Source organism: Thamnophis sirtalis, unplaced genomic scaffold (genome assembly GCF_051295495.1).
Source record: "Thamnophis sirtalis isolate CommonGarterSnake01/CBP01778 unplaced genomic scaffold, rThaSir2_p1.2 scaffold_9, whole genome shotgun sequence".
NCBI lineage: Eukaryota > Metazoa > Chordata > Lepidosauria > Squamata > Natricidae > Thamnophis > Thamnophis sirtalis.
This window is the reverse complement of record NW_028261389.1, coordinates 52,217,469-52,239,169: the sequence shown is the minus strand read 5'-3', so window position 1 is coordinate 52,239,169 and position 21,701 is coordinate 52,217,469. Positions and strand designations below refer to the sequence as shown.

General features: G+C 39.2%; 1 protein-coding gene across 3 annotated transcripts in view; it reads left to right on the top strand.

Annotated features, from left to right (window-relative positions):
- Positions 1 to 2,040: 2,040 nt before the first annotated feature.
- The window catches only part of ARID2 (AT-rich interaction domain 2), a 176,521-nt gene continuing 156,860 nt past the window's right edge, over positions 2,041 to 21,701 (top strand). The window contains exons 1-4 of one of the 3 annotated variants that reach the window (XM_087723544.1): positions 2,041 to 2,152; positions 5,476 to 5,709; positions 5,879 to 5,972; positions 7,035 to 7,132. In XM_087723544.1, the coding sequence (XP_087579670.1) occupies positions 5,618 to 5,709; positions 5,879 to 5,972; positions 7,035 to 7,132 (284 nt within the window). In that variant the 5' untranslated portion in view covers positions 2,041 to 2,152; positions 5,476 to 5,617. Of the gene's footprint in view, positions 2,153 to 5,097; positions 5,710 to 5,878; positions 5,973 to 7,034; positions 7,133 to 21,701 lie in introns of those variants that run through there. The other 2 variants (XM_087723545.1, XM_087723543.1) reach the window with 2 other exon arrangements.

Sequence of the window (21,701 nt, the reverse complement as noted above, 5' to 3'; positions counted from 1 at the left end):
ATTTACTCCTATTTCAACAATATTGTTTCAGGTTTAATCAAGGTAATAAGTATATGAAGATCACATAAGAAAATTTGTAAACAAAAAACATTCTGGCGGTTTAGCAATCAAACTTTTATATAAATTAGCTATATTTATTAGCTTATCAAAATCAAAGGATTGTTTGTTTTAACCAAATGCATAGGTTTTTATCTATTAACTAAAAGACGTTTTCACCATTAAAAATAATAATAATCAGATTCAGGAAGTAAGATTACTTCTAAGCAGATCAATCCTACGCTTACCTATATAGTTCAACTTATTTAATTGCTTAGCTTTTATACACAAAACATTACAATTTATTTAATTAAGTGTACAAAAAATTGACTCACAGCCAAGTCCTCCAAAATAGCATTTTCAAGTTTTTAACAAGGTTACATAAATAGGGTATGCTTTTGCTACTATAAAAAGATGCTTTATCAATGGCATTTTACCACCTAATTGAATAAAATACCTACAAAAACTAGAAGATATCTTTTAAGATGCATATAGAAATTCTAGGAAAATGTGCATATTGTTAAAAACAAATCTTCTGTATATTTCCCCTGGAGTAAACTCTACTGAAGCCAGCACCATTAACATACCTGGTATGAGCCACATAGGAGCAAACTTAATAGGTTCATTATTAATAAAGCAAGCATATTTAAAAGCAGTCACCAAACACCCCAAAACAGACTCTGAACAGCCTATACCTCAGAATAAAATCAAGAGACGCTTAAAACAGATAAATTGCAAGCAGAAAGTAGGAGATATTTTCATAAAACAATGAAAAGTAGATACTGTTTCTTACTAGGAAAGCAGGCGCAGTGGCTTTCTTATAAGACTGAGGCAAAGTATCTGTGATCCATATATTTCTGTAAATTATAACAAGGATAACACTGGTAAGAAATTAATATATTTCTTAGCCAATATTCCAAATTAGCTTTTATTTTCATACTAACACCAAATCAAGTAAAATTTACATCCTCTCATACAATCCAAGGCTCTTCATAACCTTTCATTTTAATTTTTATAGGATATTAAAAATCTTCATAGGCTAAAGATATTAGGTGGATTTCATACCATTTAGACAGACTCTATTTCCCAACAATATAGCAGCTTCCATTTTTCCCCATTACAAATTATTATCTATGGTGGAGATATAATGATTAGCACTGTAATAAGCAAAGATCTCAAGGGTTTTATGTTTATTTTTATTTTTAAAAAACCAAATCTTTAAAAATGCTACCGACAAAGAGAAATGAGATTCTTACACATTCTTATACTTATTACATCTTACAAGGCTGCCAACATTGCAACTTGGAGAGCATCATTCTAACAAAGCAATATATTTAGAAAGGAGCAGTAAATCCCAAAGAAACAGAGATTGGTTCCAAACGCGACATCCTGATTAATGACACAGTCTAAAACCGCTCATCCAGCCTTTAGAAAAGAAAGACGCAGCTTTGCAAAGGAAGAGAACTAGGAGAAAAAGTTACACAGGCTGAGTTAGTTAAAAAAAGGAGGCAAAATAACCCGAGGCACGAAAGAAAACAAGCCATAAAATAGCACAAGAGAGTTGCTAATTTCGTTCCATCGTTTTGACCCAACCGGGTAAAGACGTACGTCGCGGCGGAAGGGGAGGAAGCCGCCGATCGCGAGGCTGGCGAATTTCTGACGGGTTGAGAAAATTCCACAAGGCAAAGGAAAAAAGGCATCCAAAAGAAAAAGGGAAACAAAGCAAAGAAGCCGCCAACCCAAATGACTCCCAAGCGAGAATAAGCCCTATTGAAGACCGGCGGGAGCACAACTGATTGCTCGCAATCCTCCCAGTGGTTCTCGCTTGCTAGCTCCGCCTGCCTTTTACGTAAAGCTCCGTTGAAGGGCCAGGCGGCAGCGCTTACAAAGCAACTCTCGTCCCTCCCTCCGTCGCTTAGTGAACTGGCCACCGCCTTCTACTCCCCTGCCGCCCCCTTAAGCAGAGCCGGTCTCTGCTGACAGCTGTACGGGTACAAAATGGGGCTCTCTTCCCGTGGGCGCCGCCATTTTGTGGAGAGCCGCCCCAAGCGGTCCTTGGCGTGGGCTCCGCCGCTGCAGCGTCCTCGGCTCGGGGATGCGGGTAGCAATAACGCAGGTGCGCTGGAAGGGCTGCTGGGGTCTTTGGAATGATTGGATTAAAATGACCCCCCCCCAGGGAATCCCCAGCTGACACTTACGTAAGGGACGTGCGCAATTGCTGTGCTCAGCCACGGAAACCTTCCTACTCGGGTTCTACGCAATTTGCCTATCCTCGCCTTCGCTGCCGCAGCCGCCGCCACCGCTAGAGTACACATACACTGAAAGTGACTGGCGCTGGTGAGAGAGGGAGACCCCGCTAGTTTTTGAGTCATTCGAGGACTGTCGACGACTCTCCCGGAATGATCGAGCTTCCGTTTTTATCTGACACTGGTCACTTTACAGTATTAGGTTGATGTTGAGCATTTCTGTAGGTCTTATTTCGTTAAAAAGCGGAGATACCTCCGCCCGAATACTGTCGCTGTCAGCCTCTGCTTTGCTGCTGCAGAAAGTTCTGTGGGAGAAATTTCTACAACTTTTCATGTAGAAATTATACAAGAATTTATAGCATTTTTTAAAAAAGCTGGCATGTGTTCCTAAAGGGGTTTCGCTACAATTATATGTGGCAGGCAATTCTTACTAAACATCTTATTACCTCACTTTCTCGTTTTTAATATAAAACTGCAATGGGATGAAAAATCATGGACTTTTGACTTAATTTCCTAAATAAATGCAATCTAAATTTTGAAGGGAATATTGGTATGTTTGCAGGGTCCTTGGTGCTCTCGGAGCTTGTTTTCTTGCAGATGTTTCATTACCCAGGTAATGAAACCAGGTAACCTCATTGGTGCTAGTAAAGAGTGCTGTTGTTTGTGTAATGAAACATCTGCAAGAAAACAAACAAGCTCAGAGAGCACCAAGGACCCCTCGTGTCAACCCTGAACTACAAATACCGGTATTCTCATTTATTATTAGTATCTTTGCCAGGATCTCTTGAGATCACAAACTACTGGAATTAGTTTTTAAACCAAGTTGTAGTTAACAAAGTGTCAAATTAATAGCATGGCGATGGCGGGCTGAGTTTTCAGTTCACCACATAGAGAAAAGTGTTCCCAGTTTCAAATACCCGCCTACAATTTTGTTTAAATGCATCCTCATCCATGTTACCCTGAATAAATTAAAAAGTTAAGAACTTTTTAGCAAACAGCCTTGTAGAATGCAATCATTTTATGGGCATATCTCCTACTTTAAATAGAAAAAGCCATAATTTTAAAGTATGCATTATTGTAATTTGAATTATCAGGCTAACAACTGTATATTAGCCTTCATTCATAACTGTTTATCCAAAAATCATTTATGATTAAGGTCCCTTTTAATTTATTTATAATGCTCTAAGACACAGGTGTCAAACTAGTGGCATCATGTTGCCGTCATGTGACATTTTGCAATGTTTTTTCCCTTCATGGAGCTGGGCCAGGTATGACCTGCGCATGATGCATCCAGCCCGCGGGATGTCAGTTTGACACCTGCTCTAAGAGAACAAAAACATTCTTCAATTCCATACATACAGGTTAAGAATTCTAATTTGAGCCACTATTGTGATTATTTTTCTCCTTATTCATATTCTCCTTCAGATCAATTATACTATTCCTATATATTGCCACATTGAAGTCAGTGAAGTAATTGAAACTGAATCCTAGGCTGTTGTGTATGAGATTAAAACTTTACAGATTTTTCCTTCCTTTCCAATCACTTATTCATTCTGAAAAACAATTTCTCTCATTGTACATTATCACACAATATAATTGCTATAAAGATGAGGCATCTATAGCCTTCTGAAAGTAGCTGAGTCCAAGCCAATATGGCCATAGCAAGGGATGCTAGATGTAGTTTAGCAGGAGAGGGAGGGAGGGAGAGAGAATGCATTGAACTCCTTCCCTGCTATAATTCCTCTGATACTTATCTTTTATGGCCCCCAAATCTCTCTTCTGCTTATAAAGAATATGATTAGGTTTGCAACATTCAAGATGCACAACATCTTTGGATTAAGAAACCTTGAGCTTTGACTATAATTTTTACCAATATCTATATGACTACTGGACACTTATAGCATGCATTGCCTCAAAAAATAATTTACCACTGTCTAAAGGACAGATTCTGCCTTCTACAGTACTCTACAATATTACAAGCATTCAAAGTGTTTAATCTTTTTACTTCCCATTGCAGGAGGTAGAACTGCAGAACAGATTTCCCTTATATGAATTAGTGTTCACTGCCAGGATGAGATTAAAATTGATAGGCTTCATCATTATGCTCTATCAAATGTATTTGGTTTAATTTATAGACAATTTCTAAATATATTTTATAACTTTTTAATTGTGAAATGTATTTTAGTGAGTCTCAAGAAATCACATTTATTAAACTTTTTAATATCTCTTATGAACCACTCTTAATTCTAGGAGTCAGAATTATCCAATGATTACTTTAGATGATTTGTGAAAATAAATATGTATTATAAATAACTTCACTAAAATTTTACCTTTTACATTTTCTAAAATCTATTAGAGAAGGATATTTATTACTATTTAAAGAAACACAGTGGCTATATTTTTCAAAAATACCTAGTCCTCTTTTTTATCTTTCAGTAAATATTCAATCTGTTTAAAGTTTGGAAGAACGGAACATTTCCTCTGCCCCTAACCCTGGAACAACCGGTAGTAGCCCTTCCTCTCTCTCTCCTGCCTTTTCTCTTTCCGCCCGGCTTTGTGTGAAGTTTGCGGCACATTGCAGATGAGCCCTTAGCCGCGAGAGAAGCCTATTGTTCCCCGCCAGGAACTGCTCGTTGGCAGGCCTTGCTTTTGCCATTTCGAAGCTGCTTTTCGCAGTGCCTCGACTGACCGCCGGGGTTCGCTGTGTTGCGCACTCGCCCAGGCAGAAGCACGGCTGCCTCAGATCTTTTTGTCTGAAGAGAGAAGCGAATCTTGCTGCCGCCGCCGCCGCCGCCACCGCTGTACAGTGTGTGTATATATGTGCGCGCGCGCGCGAGTGTATGTGAGAGAGCGAAGGACGGGAGATTTCATGGATTCGCGTCTGTAATACACACACACTGTCAGTATCTCACCCAGCCTCCCCAACCCCCACCCTACCACAACACTAACCCAATTCATTGTGCGATTCAGCAGCACCATGTTGAGTCTCATGTGCAGGCTGGTTCGGTTGGGCTTGTGGTGTTGAGAGCAGCAGGCAGGCAGGCAGGCAGGCGGCGGCGGCGGCGACGGCGAGAATTACCGAGAGGTGCCCCTCTCCCTCCCTGTGTGTTGTGTGGAGACAGGACTTGCAATTGCCACTCTCCGGCTTCTCTCATTCCTTTTAAACTTTTTTTCCTTTTTTTTTTCAACCAAGCCCCTCTCCATGGCTGATCCCCGGCCGAGTACAGGAACCTGGATCTCTTGAAGGCGAGGAGGAGCCGCGGATTGTTGTTGTTTTTCTATTGGATTTTTTTTAAGGAGACAAAACCCAAATCTTTTAAATCCGAGGGGGGAAAATGGCAAACTCGGCCGGAAAAAACCAACCAGACCATCGGAGAAAAGGACTGGCTTTTCTGGACGAGCTGCGGCAGTTTCACCACAGCAGAGGGTAAGGAAAATGGGGAGATGGAAGGGGATGGCGGCGGGGGAGGTTGTTTAAACGGACCGATTTTTAACTTCCAGCCCCTGCCCTGAAGGACGAAGCGGCCCCCCGCGAGGGGAGGAAAGGGGGGCAGAGTTGACAAGTTGTTTGTCTTCCTCTCTCTCTCTTTCACCAGGTCTCCTTTCAAGAAGATCCCCGTGGTGGGTGGAAAGGAGCTGGATCTTCACGCTCTCTACACCCGAGTCACCACTTTAGGCGGATTTGGGAAGGTGAGTGGAAGTTTTCCTTCGGCTTTCCCTCCCACTAACCTCCCCTCCAAACTCTCTTCCGACCCTGGGGGAAAGGCGGTTGGCGGGGGGTCGGGATCGGTCGTTCCTCAAGCCGGCTTGGGAAGGAGGGAAATGGAAGAGGGAAGCAGGCAAGGTTGGTTGGCGGCTCGGCCTTGTTGGGGAAGAGCCGAAAAGGGGGGATTCGGGGATGCCGGAGACCGCTTCTCGCGACCCTTTCCCTCTGCCCTCGGTGTTCGGCTCCTTCCCTCCTTTCCTGGGGAGAAGGCGAGTGGAGGAGGTTGTGTTTGGGGGCAGTTTCTCCCGTGTGTGTGTGTGTGTGTGTGTGTGTGTACGCGCGCGCGCGCCTCGCACTGAGTGCAGTTTTAGTGGAACTCAAAATTAGCGGGCATGTTTAACATCGATAATCGGCACGGAGCATGGGCTAGGAAATGGTCCTGGCTGCCATGGGGCGGCCTTGGCGCTGTCCACGGAGCCCCTTCCGGGGAGAAATAACAAAAGGGGCAGCCAAGACGATGTGTAATCAAATAGCCATCTTTAGGCTTCAAGACTAGGGAGAGAAATGTAGGCCTCAAAAGAAAGGCCTCTCTGTATCTGTGGAGCTTGCGGAGGGGGGGGGGGGGGAGGCTCAGCGGGACGGTTCTCCTGCATCCTCAGCTGACGGGGACGGCCCCCACCGAGGCTTCCTTGGCTCATTTTCAACTTCTTTGGATTTTAACGGACCGCGGGAGGATTTAAAAGCGGACAACAGAGGAACTCCCGATTGGTTATTGTCCAGGCAGCGAAGACAAAAAACAAACCTCTCCACAGAATAAAATCCGTTCACGTTCTCACTCCTCTATTTAAAAAATGTAAAACACAAGGGGAAGAGCAATATTGTATCGCAGGTGACTGTCAGTAAGAATAGAAAATCCAGATCCTATCATTTTTTTAAATCTTTATCATATTTGTTTGTTTCATGGCAGCCCTTTTGATGGTGGCAATCAACGACCGTGTGTGTCTGTGTGTAGATTTGTGCATCTCTCTGTGTGTTGTTTTTGACAGGTATCTGAGAAGAATCAGTGGGGAGAAATAGTGGAAGCATTTAACTTTCCCAGAAGTTGTTCTAACGCTGCCTTCGCTTTAAAACAGTATTACTTGCGGTAAGTGCCATCAGGTCTCTTGAAGCAGTGGCATTAAGCTTTGAATGGTATTTCAATGTATATCAAGGTACAAAATATCTTTACTTTCTAAACATATTAAAATTGTGTTCTCTTGCCAGCTGAAAGGCTTCTGTGTTTGAAGTTTTTGAATTGCTTTCTATGTCTACCAGAATTAAAGTTCAGGTGCACAAACAGCTGTTGTAAGCTTTTTATTAATAATACTAATTAATATTAGTATTTTAATTGCTTTCCTAAGAAAATATAAGCTACTGGGTTTTTAAAACTTCATTTTAATAAGGAAATGGAATTCTTGTGCTTTGGAGACTGGCATACTGTTATTTTAAAGGCTGTATGTACACATTGTTATCAAGAGTATTGCTGGTCAGATGTTGGTTTAGTTGCATTCTAAATATAAAAATTTTAAAAAACATTCTTCAAATTATTTCTGAAATGATTTTTAAATATTCAATTACAATATTAATCAATTGGTCTTGTACCCTTCTTCAGAGACTTCATTTAAAAAAAGAATTGTCATGGTGATTTTCTTCTGTTTTTTTAAACACTGAAAATATATTTACAAATTATATGGTAGTTTATACTAGAAGATGTGTTACTGTACTTTAGTTTAGAAATCCAATTCTATCAATTGTGACTTGTTTTAAAAAGGAGTTTTGGAGGTTTATAACATAAATATGAGACCTTATCTCCCACTCTTGTCAATTTAAGAAAGAGCTGCAGTCTTTTATGAAATGCAGGTTCTAATAATTTGAAATCAATCTGCTGAAAAATTATTATTCTGATAGAGAAAATACAATTATATTGGTACAGTTATTATTGGTTGTCCTAGATTGACTTCCTGTTGGAAGCTGCAGAGTTCACAGCCATAGTGTAGAAACAGTTATTGAATTATCATAAAGTCTGGAAATTCTTATGTAGAATTACTTAGGTGTGCACATATATAATTTTTGTGTATTTACTTTTTGCAGTTTTGTACTTTTATTTCTAAACAGCCTAAATAATATTAAAGAACTTTATCCATGTTTAAAATATTTTTTAGTAATCAGTGCTGATCAGTAAATAGACCCACATGATTTATGCTATTAGAGAGATTGAATATCAAGATGCCTTTTTAGGAGTTTCAAACCTAGAATAAAATTGAACCATTACAATTGTAATTTTATACCCAGTTATCTAAACCGAGACAATAAGCATCCTTGACTGAGAGTTCACTTGCTTGTCTTTTGTTTAATCTAGGTGATTCATTTTATACTTTCTTCTCTCTAAAATGTAGTTTGAAAATCCAGTTTTGTACTTTGGTTTTTAAATAGATCTAGCTTAAAATATTTGGTCCCAGTGTTTTCATAGTGGTTTTTATATATTGGGAATATATCAAGAACATATTTTAATGTTATAATAGTCTAACAATAATTTTGAATGAGTTTTGTTGTTTCAGATTCTTCTTTAATCAAAGCAGACAGATGCACTGAATTCTTGGAATTTTCATATAGTGTGATAGTGAAGCAAACTGTTAAAACAATATTAGAAATAAAATGGCTCTTAATATTGTTCTTTGCAAGAGTATTTATAAGGAAACTTCAGAACTCCTAAATGGAGAAAGCTGTAAAGAGGGAGAAATATTATTCATGAATTTATTTAATAAATTTAACAATATTTTAAACCTTTTAAGGAAGAACTTGAACAATCTTTCATTTTCATGTGTTTGAATAATTGTAGTAATGTAAACTTTATATTGTTGATACTTGTATCACAGTGATCAACCTAGATTCTAAAGCTTGCTTTTCCCATCTCAATTCCTAATCACATATTTATTTTATTGATTAGAGGTTTACCTGTATTATATAAATCTGTAATTATTTTTCAAGTTACACAGATATACAATGGCTTCTTTTCACCCAATTCTCAGGTAAATAATTAAATAATTAAAAGAGAACCCTATTCTTAAACTGAACATATTTACATTATTTTATTTATTTATTTTTAAACTTATCTCCTCTTTCTTCAATGACTCACTTTTCATTTTATATTGGCAAGAGCAACTATGTACAATATATTGGAATGAGAAAAAAAGGTTTTCCCAAAGTCACCTGGTGTGCTTTAGGGTAGATAGGGACTTCATTGACCTAGTCCAAAACTTTAACTATCATATCACACTGGCTGTCTTTCCAGATAGTGGGTTTTGCTAAGTGTCACAGATAAATATACTTAACATCTGCAAGCCACAGGGCAAAAATACCAAATTTATAGTGATATAATGCTAGCAACATTATTCATAAGCATTTTTTATTTATCTTCACATCACATTTTTGTTCGTTGTTCATCTTGGGATAGTGTAGTGAATGAATGACATAACAAAAATGCTTTTCATTTCCATCTAATCGTTTTGATGGATCTCTAAATAGATATTAGCGTGGCTATTGATACATGTTTTTAAATTACTCTTTGATGATAGAAGTATAACTGGCATTATTGATGCTTGGAATGTTTTGGTATGATGTACATTTTCCCATGGAAGCATAGGCTAGGATAAGTGAAAATGTCAAAATGAACAAATTAGGTATTCTATATATTCATGTCTTGAGTACCTTTTAATATTGTATTATATAACTATAGTGTGTTAAATTAATATTTATGGTAGACTAGGATTATAGCCAGCATGATTCAATAAGGGAATACTAAATTTGTAGTTTAGTTATTTATCAAATTTATATTTTGTTGAACTGTGAATCAAATATAATAGTTATAAACAAGCTGGTGTATTTAAAATAGAGTTTCATAGTTGCTGACTTGTTATTTATTAGTTATTATTTTTTCATGACAGCCATTCCCCTTTAATCTTAGAAGTAGACTTTTCAATGTGTGCTATATCTCTTAAGTAAAAAATATCAGAATTATTTCAGAAAGATATTCTGCTATTTTACTGGCTTAAGACATGCTATGGAACTGAGATCATTTATGAGAGGACTATATAATTGAGAGTTTTCTGTTTATCAGCAACCTGAGGGATGCTGTTTCCCGTTAGATCGCACAGGGTCGGCCTCCTCCGGGTTCTGTCTACCAGCCAATGCCATCTGGCTACCACCCGGGGGAGGGCCTTCTCTGTAGCAGCTCCGGCCCTTTGGAATGAACTCCCCGCGGAGACTCGGACCCTCACCTCTCTCGAGGCCTTCCGGAAAGCCGTCAAAACCTGGCTGTGCCGGCAGGCCTGGGGTTGATGAGTTCCCCTCCCCTCTCAACTTGTATGGCTGTATGACTCTTGTGTATTTTAATTACGTGTATTGTGTTTGTATCCCCTTTTCCCCTTTCGAGTTGTTCGCCGCCCTGAGTCCCTCCCGGAGAAGGGCGGCATACAAATAAACTAAATCTAATCTAATCTAATCAAATTAAGTGAGCAAATAAGCAATGATAAAATGGCTAGGATCTCTTATTTCTACTTGACTTGTATTTCCCATTCCAAATAATAGAAGATATAAATACCGTGAGTATTTTAAAATGTGTGAATGGCTTTAGCAATCTATATGTTATGCTTTGATAAAGAAGTGACATTCTTGGTTCTGGAGTGCTGGGGAAATAATTTGTGTGGGCAGTGAGGAATTTTTACAGCTGGTTCTAAAACAAATTGAAATATAATGGTTATTTAATTGGTAATAATACTCAAGGTTTCCCCCTTTAGGAACTAAGAGGGTCATGGACCAGAAACCAGATCTTCACTGTGGTAGCCCCTCTGCTTTGAAATACATTACCCCAGAAAGGTGTCTAGCCCCATCATTGCTGACATTTTACAGAGCTGTGAAAATATTTTTTTCAATCAGGTTTTTAAAGCTTAATGGTGATGGAGCTGTGTCTGTTCCTTTTATGTATTGACAGGAGGTATGATATTTTATTTTTCATTGAGAGGGTTTTATTTATTGATTGTTTTTATATTTTTGAACACCACAAATCTGGTTATATGGCCAGTATAGAAATACTTTTCAAGGGGCATACAGGCTCAGTGGTTAAAGATACTGAGCTTGTCAGCTGGAAAGCTGACAGCCCTGATTGGAGACAGCGGGGTGAGCTCTAGTTACTTGCGCCAGCTCTTGTCCACCTAGCTAGAAACCATGCAAATGTGAATAGAAATGCCCACTTCGGAGGGAAGGTAACAGCATTTGGACAATGCTGGCTCCCTTGCCTAAGAAACTGAGATGAGCTTTTGTGGTAATTAATTCTTTACTTTGTAAAGTGTCACAAGATTCTTCAGGTTTTTGATCAGGCACATTTACTTCTAGACATGCTTCAGAAATAGTCTATATATTTTCTGCTAATTTTGCTTGCATTAGACATGTTGAGTGGCTTTTCTAATTGGCTATATTGGGCTATTGTTTCTAGTATCTCTGCAAACATGGACTAAGAAAAAGATTTTACAGATTCTTTACTTTGTTGCCACAGTGTTGGTGTCCTGCAAGCACTTTGGTTGTCAGTGAGGAATAGGTTTAAGATGAATAGGTATTGCTATTTGATCCTGATAGTTGTTTTATCTATTAATTTTGTAAAATGATACTTCTAAAAAGATGAATTTATAGATATGTTGCAGCACTTTTTGCCTGTATTTTACAGGTTAAAAAGTGCAATTTTGTTGTGTTTCATATATATTTTCTAAGGCAGAGGTTGTTCCTATATTAACATTCTGGCCTGTTGAATTTTGTCTACTTGAATATCAAAAATGCTTGTGTACAAATATTTGTCAGGGTTCTGAATAGATAGATATAGATAGATATAGATCATTACTTGAGTGTAGATGTATTAATAACTCATGATGTGAAGGTAATTGTTAATTGTCCTTTTACGTAGACCAATTAGGAAGTATTGTATAGAACAGATGAAACCAAAGTTGACTGACATTGCGCAATAGATAATTTAGGAATATTACTAATTCCTTATTATTGGTTCAAAATAGTAGTTTGTTACCAGAAGCGTCTGTAGTATACTGATGGATTTCAATTATAGTTTTCTAGACCAGTGGTCCCCAATCTTTTTATCGCCGCGGACCAGTCAGCCTTTGATAATTTTACCGTGGCCCGCTGAGCGCGCGCAGGGGTGGGGGGGCATTGTTCACGACGACACATTGATTGTTTATATATCAGATTGTTTTGATTAAACAACTTTTATTTTATTGTATTTAAACATACCTTACAAAATAAAATACAATTACATAAATATAAAGTGCTTTAACATTTTAACAGTTAAACTTTAACTAAGTGCTCTAGTTACTAGAATCTAGTGAATCAATGAGAACCCTGAGCTTGTTTTTCTGCAACGAGACGGTTCCATCTGGGGGTAATAGGAGACAATGACACCCGAAGTGTCTTGCTTATGTCCAGTTTATTTCGTTGTTTTGTTTTGGTTGCTGTCACTGCAGAAAACCCCGCTTCACACAGATAGGATGTTGGAAAAGGCAAAAGGGACTTAAGAGCTGTAGTGGCAATCTCAGGATATTCCGCCATGACTTTAATCCAGAACACCGGCAGAGTTGTTGTCTCAAATGCAGTTTTAAGGCCGCCGTCATTTGCAATCTCCAGCAGTTGATCTTCTTGTACAGACATGCTACATTCGTCTGGTTTGTTGACAAATGGGTCGCGGATCCATTCCTTACCAGTTCGTGGGTCTTTTGTGGTTGGGAAGTAGCGCTCAAACTCTTCTAAAAGCAAAGACAGGTGATCGTGCACCAACTGGGAGAATGAACGCTCAGGCTCAGTCTCTCCTAAAATCCCCGCTAATGTCTGAAACATGTCCAAAATGCCTCTGTTCACACGCCGTCCTCACAACTCCAGTTTGGCTTTAAATGCAGCTACTTTGTCAGCCCGACCGCCTCCCCTTCTTCATCCCGCGGTCCCCTCACATATACCCCCGGCAGGTTCACTCACCCTTTCTAGCAGGCCTGTGCGGGATGGTAGATCACTGCAGGACCTTATCCTGCGCCGCAGCGCTCTGTAGAGGCGCAGGAACACCAGGGAGACGTCTTCTGAGCGAGGCGTTTTCTGTAGAGCCGCAGGGAGACTGGGGAGACGTCTGCAGGGTCGCAGGTACACGTCAGCTTTGGGCCACACGTGCGTACCTGCGCGGGGCTCTCTTCCCTGGAGCCTTTGCGCACGGCCCAGGAGCTTTTGCGCACGGCCCAGGAGCCTTTGCGCTGCAGCGATCATGTCCCCCGGCCGCTGCAGCGATCATGTCCCCCGGCCGCTGCAGCGATCATGTCCCCCGGCTGCTGCAGCGATCATGGCCCCCGGCCGCTGCAGCGATCATGGCCCCCGGCCGCTGCAGCGATCATGGCCCCCGGTCGCTGCGCGGCCCGGTGCCAGGTACTCCACGGCCCGGCATTGGTCCGCGGACCGGGGGTTGGGGATCACTGTTCTAGACAACAGAGTTCACATAAAATAATGCACATGGATCTAAATATGTGTATAATATTGCTGTGCACTTACAAATACAATTTGTTTTCAATTTAAAGTAGAAGAAACGTGGAAATTCTGAAATACATTTCTTCTAGGGATAATATTAATTAATATCCTATTGTCTGTAATATTTGGGATGTTATATATAGTTCTACATCCATAGTTACTAAACTAGATTTCCATGGAAGTTATTTTAAGTTATGTTTGTTGTCAAAAAAATTGTTGCGTCTTTTAAAAAGTTTATTTTGGCAATAGTTAAAAGTATACATTTTTAACAGAATGAATGTCTTAATAAATCTGCTCAAAAATGAATGGCTAAAAAATTCAAAGAAACTATTTTAATTTTAAAATAGTTTTAGGTACTTTCTATTTTTTTTGATCCATTCCCGCATGTAACAACTTTTCCTTACTTTCTGTCTGTGTGTGGTGGCTCTTGATGCACTGACTCCAGCCTCAGTCCACTCCTTGTGAAAGTCCCCAACACTTTTGAATGGCCTTTTCCTGGCAATCCTCTCCAGGCTGTGGTCATCCCTGCTGCTTATGAACCATTTTCTTCCACACTTTTCCCTTCCACATAACTTTCTATTAATGTGCTTTGATACAGCACTTTGGGAACATCCAACTTCTTTTGCAATTACCTTTTGAGGCTTTCCCTCCTTTATGGAGGGTGCCAATGATGGTTTTCTGCACAACTGTCAGGTCAGCAGTCTTTCCCATGATTGTGATTCCTACAGAACCAGACTGAGAGACCATTTAAAGGCTCAGGAACCCTTTGCAGGTTGCAGGTATTATGGCTTAATTAGCTGATTAGAGTGGGACACTGAGCCTAGAATATTGCACCTTTTCACAATATTCTAATTTTCTGAGATTGTGGATTTGGGGTTTTCATGAGCTGTAAGCCATAATTATAACTTATGACAAACCACGGCTTGAACTATCTTGCTTTGCGTGTAATGAGTCTCATATATTAGTTTTATCTTTTAAGTTGCATTACTGAAATAAATGAACTTTTGCACGATATTCCAATTTTTCGAGTTTCACCTGTATAATCTTGAGAGTGAAATGGGTTATATCAACTATATGGACAATGCAGATGGCTGTACAGTCAAATGTTCGATTTATAGGGCAGGAGGAAAAAATCTCCCATGCATGCACTTGGAGAAGAGTATGGTCCATTTTGTTGACTTTCATATAATCCCAATTACATTTACCAACCCCTGCAGTCATACCTATCAATAGGCCAGTTAGTTATCTGGGTTTTCTGGTCATATAATATCCCACTTTATCTATTCCTATCTATATTCGAGATGTTGGAAACCTACCTATAACTTTTATTGGAAATCGAGTAGCAAAAGAGAGTAGATGTGACAGTTACATTAACCATATATGATAGATATATTACTCAAATGATCAGTATAACTGAAAATAGCACACAGTGTAAAAGTAGACAAATTCCGGTCCCCTTCAACTAGGGTGGATGCCATGTAAAAGCTCATATATGAGCCATGAGATAATGTAAGTTCTCCATATCTCTTTATGAGGTTAAAGAGATGTACCATTTTGAAAGATGGGACAGATCCTTGTCTCAGCTTTGAGAGAGCAGAGGTCTGAAAGAAATAGTGCAACAAAGAGATCTGTCTGTTAATTCTATATAAGAAACTGGAGTATTTTTAATTGAAAAACATCAATAGATTTTGGAACCATGTTTCCGGAACATCTTACATCAACAGTTATCTTGGTTTTTTGCAGAATAGTTTATTCATTTACCTCATTGTTTCTACACTTTGGTGGATAAGGCATTATCTATTACAGTGATGGTGAACCTTTTTTGGCTTGCGTGCCATAAGTGGGGGGAGCGCAGGGGGGTCGTGTGTGGGCATGATGCACCCATAATGCACTGCATGATCCCCCCAGTGCGCATGGGCGCACTACAGGTGCTCACCCCATTTTTTTGCATGCTTTTTTCGCCCAGTGGCTTTATAGGAGCCTGGGGAGGGCGAAAATAGCCTTGTCCCGCCCCGCCGGAGGCTTCAGGGACCTTCAGGAGGCTTCCCTGAAGCCTCTGGAGCAGTCAAAACAACCCTCCGAACAAACCGGAAGTCCGTTCCTGAATTTCCGGTTTGCCCATAGGGCTGTTTTTTTGCACTCTGGAGGCTTCATGGAAGCTCATGAAGCCTCCGGAGGGCCTCCAAAGAGGGCGGGAGAGACTCTTTTCGCCCTCCCCAGGCTCCTATAAAGCCTCTGGAGCCTGGGGAGAGCGAAAAATGGCTTTAAAAAGGGTGAACTCAGCTGGCCAGCGCGCACTTGCACGCTGGCCAGCTGACATGGCAGCGCCTCGCATGCCCTGATAAATGGCTTCATGTGCCACCTGTGGCACGCGTGCCATAGGTTCGCCATCACTGACCTATTACATAATCATCAGTGACATAATAGTATAGTCCGCTACAACATGTCGATTAGTAGTCACACAGAAAAACAGTTAAAATTGTGGTTACTATTGCTAGTCTTATTTACAATTGACTTTTCTTCATGGCCTGATGGGGGAGGAAGAATGCCATTATCTCTGCATTTATTAAAGGTTCGCTTATTAGAGAGCCAAAAAAACCCACAGAAAGACAATAGCAAATTAATTCCATACTTTTATTTGCACATGTTGCAATAAGACTAATACTGAAATTGTAAAGAAAATGAGTTATATCAGCTGCTACACAGGTCTGTAAAGTTAGATTCTCAATTAATACTTGAGAATTAGGACCTGGGAACTACCAGTGATTTTTTTTTCAATGTACTTACGTTAGCCTCTTTTTGCTAAAGAGAGCCTAATGACTAAAAGACTCTCCTCTCTTTTGAGAATTGTAGCAAAACTGTTTCTTAATTTCATATTGCTGGGCATAATCTTGAAAAACAACTAAATATAATGACGCAAAGCTACTTTTGTGCATGGTATTGTACTTAAAGGAACGTGGTGGCTCAGGGACTAAGATGCTGAGCTTGTTGATCATAAAGGTTGGCGGTTCGAATCCCTAGTGCTGCATAACGGAGTGAGCTCCCATTACTGGTGTCAGCACCTCTCCATTTAATAATTAGGAAAGAAAAACCATGAGACTCCATACGTGGAAAATCAAATGTACTTTTACTAATTAAAAATGGTTAAAGAGCGGTTGCATAGCGAAGTCTGATTAATTAAGCGCGAAAGCAGTTGATATATAGAATAGCCCATTCCGCACCCCCTGGCATCATAGGCTTAGTCCAATCATAAGTCCTTCAAGTGTCAGGTGTGAGATAACTTCAAAAGGCATCACGAAGATGGAATGTCGGTGCCGTTAGTCCTGGCGGGAAATACCCACGCATGCGTAGTCTGACCATCCAGAGAACTCCAGAACATTCCTCCAGCACATCGAGTAACCCCACCCAAATACCATGCCCTCCCTCCCGTTTCATGGCAGCTGAAGCAACAGCAAAGCAGAAGCTGACAGTATTGTACTTAAAGGAATGTGGTGGCTCAGGGACTAAGATGCTGAGCTTGTTGATCATAAAGGTTGGCGGTTCGAATCCCTAGTGCTGCATAACGGAGTGAGCTCCCATTACTTGTCCCAGCTTCTGCCAACCTAGCAGTTTGAAAGCATGTAAAAATGGAAATAGAAAAATAGGAACCACCTTTGGTGGGATGGTAACAGCATTCCATGCGCCTTTGGTGTTTAGTCATACCGGTCACATGACCATGGAGATATCTTCAGGAAGTGCTGGCTCTTCGGCTTTGAAATGGATATGAACACCACCTCCTAGAGTTGGGAACGACTAGCACATATGTGCAAGGGGAACCTTTACCTTTTTGTTGTACTTAACTTTGTATTATTTAAGTGAGAATACCAAAAGAAGTTGTTTACTAATACAGTTATCTAAAGTAGTTTTCATATATTGCTGGAAGCAAGGAGATACAAAAAGATGCAGGAAAAAATTATAGTATATTTTAATTGTACATTCTACCTTTTTGCTTGCTTTCTTGTGGGATATTTTTGCTTGCACTCTTAGTTGAAAAATGAAATTTGAGAATAGTTATGATGAGAGAGGTTCAGATATGAGCAGATATATATTAGCAATATGCATATCCTATATGTCTTTTGAGTGCAAACTTGTACAGAGTATTTTGCTTCATGATTTCTCTTTCTCCCTATTTTAACATGAGAGATACAGCTTGTTCCTGCATGCCATATCAAGTTGTGGGCACGCTCAGACAGATGTTTAAGTACTAATGAGAATATGCTATGAGTACAGAGTCATTTGTTGTCCTGTATTTTGTTACAGTAATGCATATATGCAAATATCTCCCTTGGATTTAGTGACGTAATTTTTAACAATAGAGCTTCAAGGGACTTCAAAGTTAGGCTGTGTTTCCATTGGTATGTTAATTCTGATCTCTTCGAAGGTCCTTGTGCCAACTTTGAAAATTTGATATAACCCTGAAGATATATCTTTATTGAAACTCAATACAAATACAAAGTGTTTAAATGCATACACTTACAGTCTTGAAATGCATACATTTACAGTCTTGAAATTTTTTAGCCATTAATAAGTTTTAAACAATGTGCCTTTTACAAAGAAATAATTACAGAGTAATATAATTCTGAATATTAATATTTTAATTAAAGAACTTTGGCAAAAACCTAAGACTAGTTAAGCTGTCAGCAGAATATCCAAATCAGAATGGTGTATCTGTGTATAAAAATAATAATAAACCTATTTTCACTTTTACAGCAGGCTGGAATTTGATGAAACTATCAAGCCAAATATTTTGTTTATTTACATTATTTTATGCAAATGATTTTAATTTTGTTGCCTATTTTGTGAACATAAGAAACCATCCAACCTGTGGCACTTAATTTCAGCAATTGCATTATAAGTATGAGAGAATAGTTTCAATTTTATGTAAATTTATATTCAGAAGAATATTATAACCAAATTCTTAGCTCACTTTATCATACGTTCTTAACCTGTTCTTTCTGTTTCAAATTTCAACAAAAGTATTCATTTTGGCAACTATATATATATATATATATAGTACACAATTTTATTTCAAATTCTGATTTACTTTGCTCTTACTGTAAGTCTTTTGATGAATAACGAATAGAGCATAGTATCCTGGAAACATGGTTTGTAACTATGCAATAATTGCAAGTTTGGCCATTTTTCTTGTTAATAAACTAAACTCTTTGTCAGGCTCAAGCCCAAGCCAAAGAGAACACTGTGAAATACAATCAAATCCAATCCTTCATTTGCTTACATCTAATGGACACAATCTAGCCAAAGTCAAGCTATAATTCTCTACCTTGACACATATTTCCTGGGAGATTTTAGGATGTGGCTACCCTGAATCTCTTTTCCCTCCCTCATCTAGCTCAGAATTGCAGTTTCTTACTTTGTAATGTACTACTGGGACCTTCTTCCTGGGATAGCTGGATGCTGCCAAGACTCTCCTCCATTGCTTCTTAAGATTCACATTCCATTGCAACTCTCAAATCTACTGAGGCTATTGATGCTTGTATTTGAAATGGCAAACACAACAAATTTAAAGTTGAAATTTTGGGTGTAAATAAAATTGACATGACTAGTAGCCATGTATCCTTATTTTATATGTGAAGAAATAAATGTATAGGGAATCCTCTACTTATGAGGTAATTGGGAATTGAATTCTCTTGCTAAGCAATGCGGTAAAAAAAAGGGTAACCACACCACTTATGATAGCAATAATTGAATTCCCAGTTGCTATCTTAGTTGAATCTCACAATCATTAGTTGAGGCATCTTTCTGTAAACTCACAACCAATATCATGGTGTAGTTGGCAGGAAGTTGGAAGTCCCAGGCTAACAGGAAATATCACTTTTTCTGAGAGTGTTTAGCATGCAAGGAAGTGCATGAGGCATTGTTAGGAAAGGTGCATGAAAGTGAGAGGGAGGCATCACAAGGGCAAGAGGGGAGTTGTGAGAAAAGCAGCATGAGTTGGGGATGGTATCAGGAGGACTGGGGAGGAGCAAAAGATACATAAGTATGCAAGGGAGACATAGCAAGAGTTGGGGAGAAGGTGCGATTTGCCAGTGCAGTACAAATGAAGAGAGGCTGGAAGAGAGAAAGCAGAAAGTGGAGAAGACTTAACCCAGCAACTTGCAACCTTTCCTATGACTTTCTGGAAAGCCACCAGAAAAGGTTGTAAATGGCAATCTCATGATTGCAGGACACTGCAAGCAATTGTAATTACAAACCAGTTGCCAAGCATTTGGATCACAATTATGTAACTTGGGGGAGAAACAGCTGGAACTCTGTGGACCAATCATAATCACTATTCATTCAGCCCATCATAACTTCAAATAGTCATTGAGTAAATGCTCATAAGTCAAGAACTACCTGTAATTTTAGTACAAAATATTTGTATGAGTGATTGAATTGAATGTCTGACTCTCTTAACCCCTCTCTGCCCTGCCTTCCCATATTCTGTTTTGGTGCAGTTATTGATTGAAGCACTCCCCCCCCTCCAAAAAACCCCCCAACCTGTATGAGACTGAAAGAAAAGTAGTTGTGGTGATAGACCATGGAAAAGGAAGTACATGGAAGATTAAATGCTCCTTCCAAATGCATATTATCAACAATAAAGAAATTAAATTAAAAAAACTGCCCTGATGACTTCCATTTTATATGGATTTGTCTTAACATTTTCCTTTGTTTGTAAGGTTGTTATATAGGTACATAGAAATCAATGCATTATTAGAAGTTTAGCAAAATAATTCTTCCTCCCTCCCCGCTCCAGATACTGGCAAAACTTTTAAGTATCATGATATTTCAGAAGATCAGGGGACTGTAGTGAAAGATTTATACAAATAAACATATATTGAATGAAAATGTAGAATTTAATGTGACAATTCTGTACGTGCCTGCCTTCCAGTAAGACTATTACATTAACTAAAATTTAATGAATAAGATCATATTTTTGTTATATACTTTATTCATTAAACATGAAACTCAGTCAACTGAGCATATAAAACTAACACAAATATTAACTGGCACTGATGGTTGTTGTTACTAGCATCCTAGGTATCGATCTAGTATTTTCTTAAAATATACAATGTTCCGAGTACAGTTTTTGCAGTTTTGGTGGTGTTATTTCAGGAAGCTGCAATTTCTTGATGTACTTCTTGGACATGATGCCAAGTGCCCCAATGACAATGGATATCACTGTCACAAGTTTCATCCATAATCGGGTAATTTCTATGGCCAGGTCACGATATTTCATGATTTTTTTCTAGTTCTTTTCTTCGACTCTGGCGTCTTCTGGTACACCAATATCAATAAATTGTATGTTTCAGTTTTTGATGACTGATATCTGGCATGTTGTGTTCTAAATGACGATCCGTCTGTATTCGAAGGTCCCACAAGATCTTCACCTTCTCATTTTCGACAATTTTTTTTCCACTTTATGTTCCCATAACTTACCTGGATACAGGTAAATCCTATTTTTTACATAATGCCCAATGAATTAATTTAGCAACTTGGCCATGTCTAGCTTTGTAATCAGTTTGTGCGATTTTGCTGCACTCACATTAAATGTGAAACAGTTTCAACTTTGTCGTTGCAAAGTCAACAGTTTAGATTGTTGGTGGATTTTTGTATCTTCACTTTCATGGCATTAGTTTGTAGTGCTTGTTCTTGAGCAGCAACTATTAAACCTTCCATTTATTTCTTGATGGTTTCCATCTAAAGCCATACCCATGTCACGTTATTATCACATTTTTCTTCAATGTTTTTCAAATACTTCCATGCAAAGCTTTGGTGTAAACTCTCAGTGTTGTCATGGGGTCAGAATAAGGGGGAGTGCATTCTACACATACTGTTGGCTGGAGTCGGATCTCAGATTACTGCAGCCGGTTTAGGAGAGGTGCATCCAGTGGTGGGTTTCAATTTTTTCTAGAACCTCTTCTGTAGGTATGGCCTGCTTTGTGGGAGTGGCTTCCTGGCCATGTGACCGGGTGGGAGTGGTTTTCCAGCCATGTGACTGGGTGGCTAACTTGTAAAATGTGGTGAAACTCACTTAACAACACTCTTGCTTAGCAACCAAAATGTTGGCTCGGAAA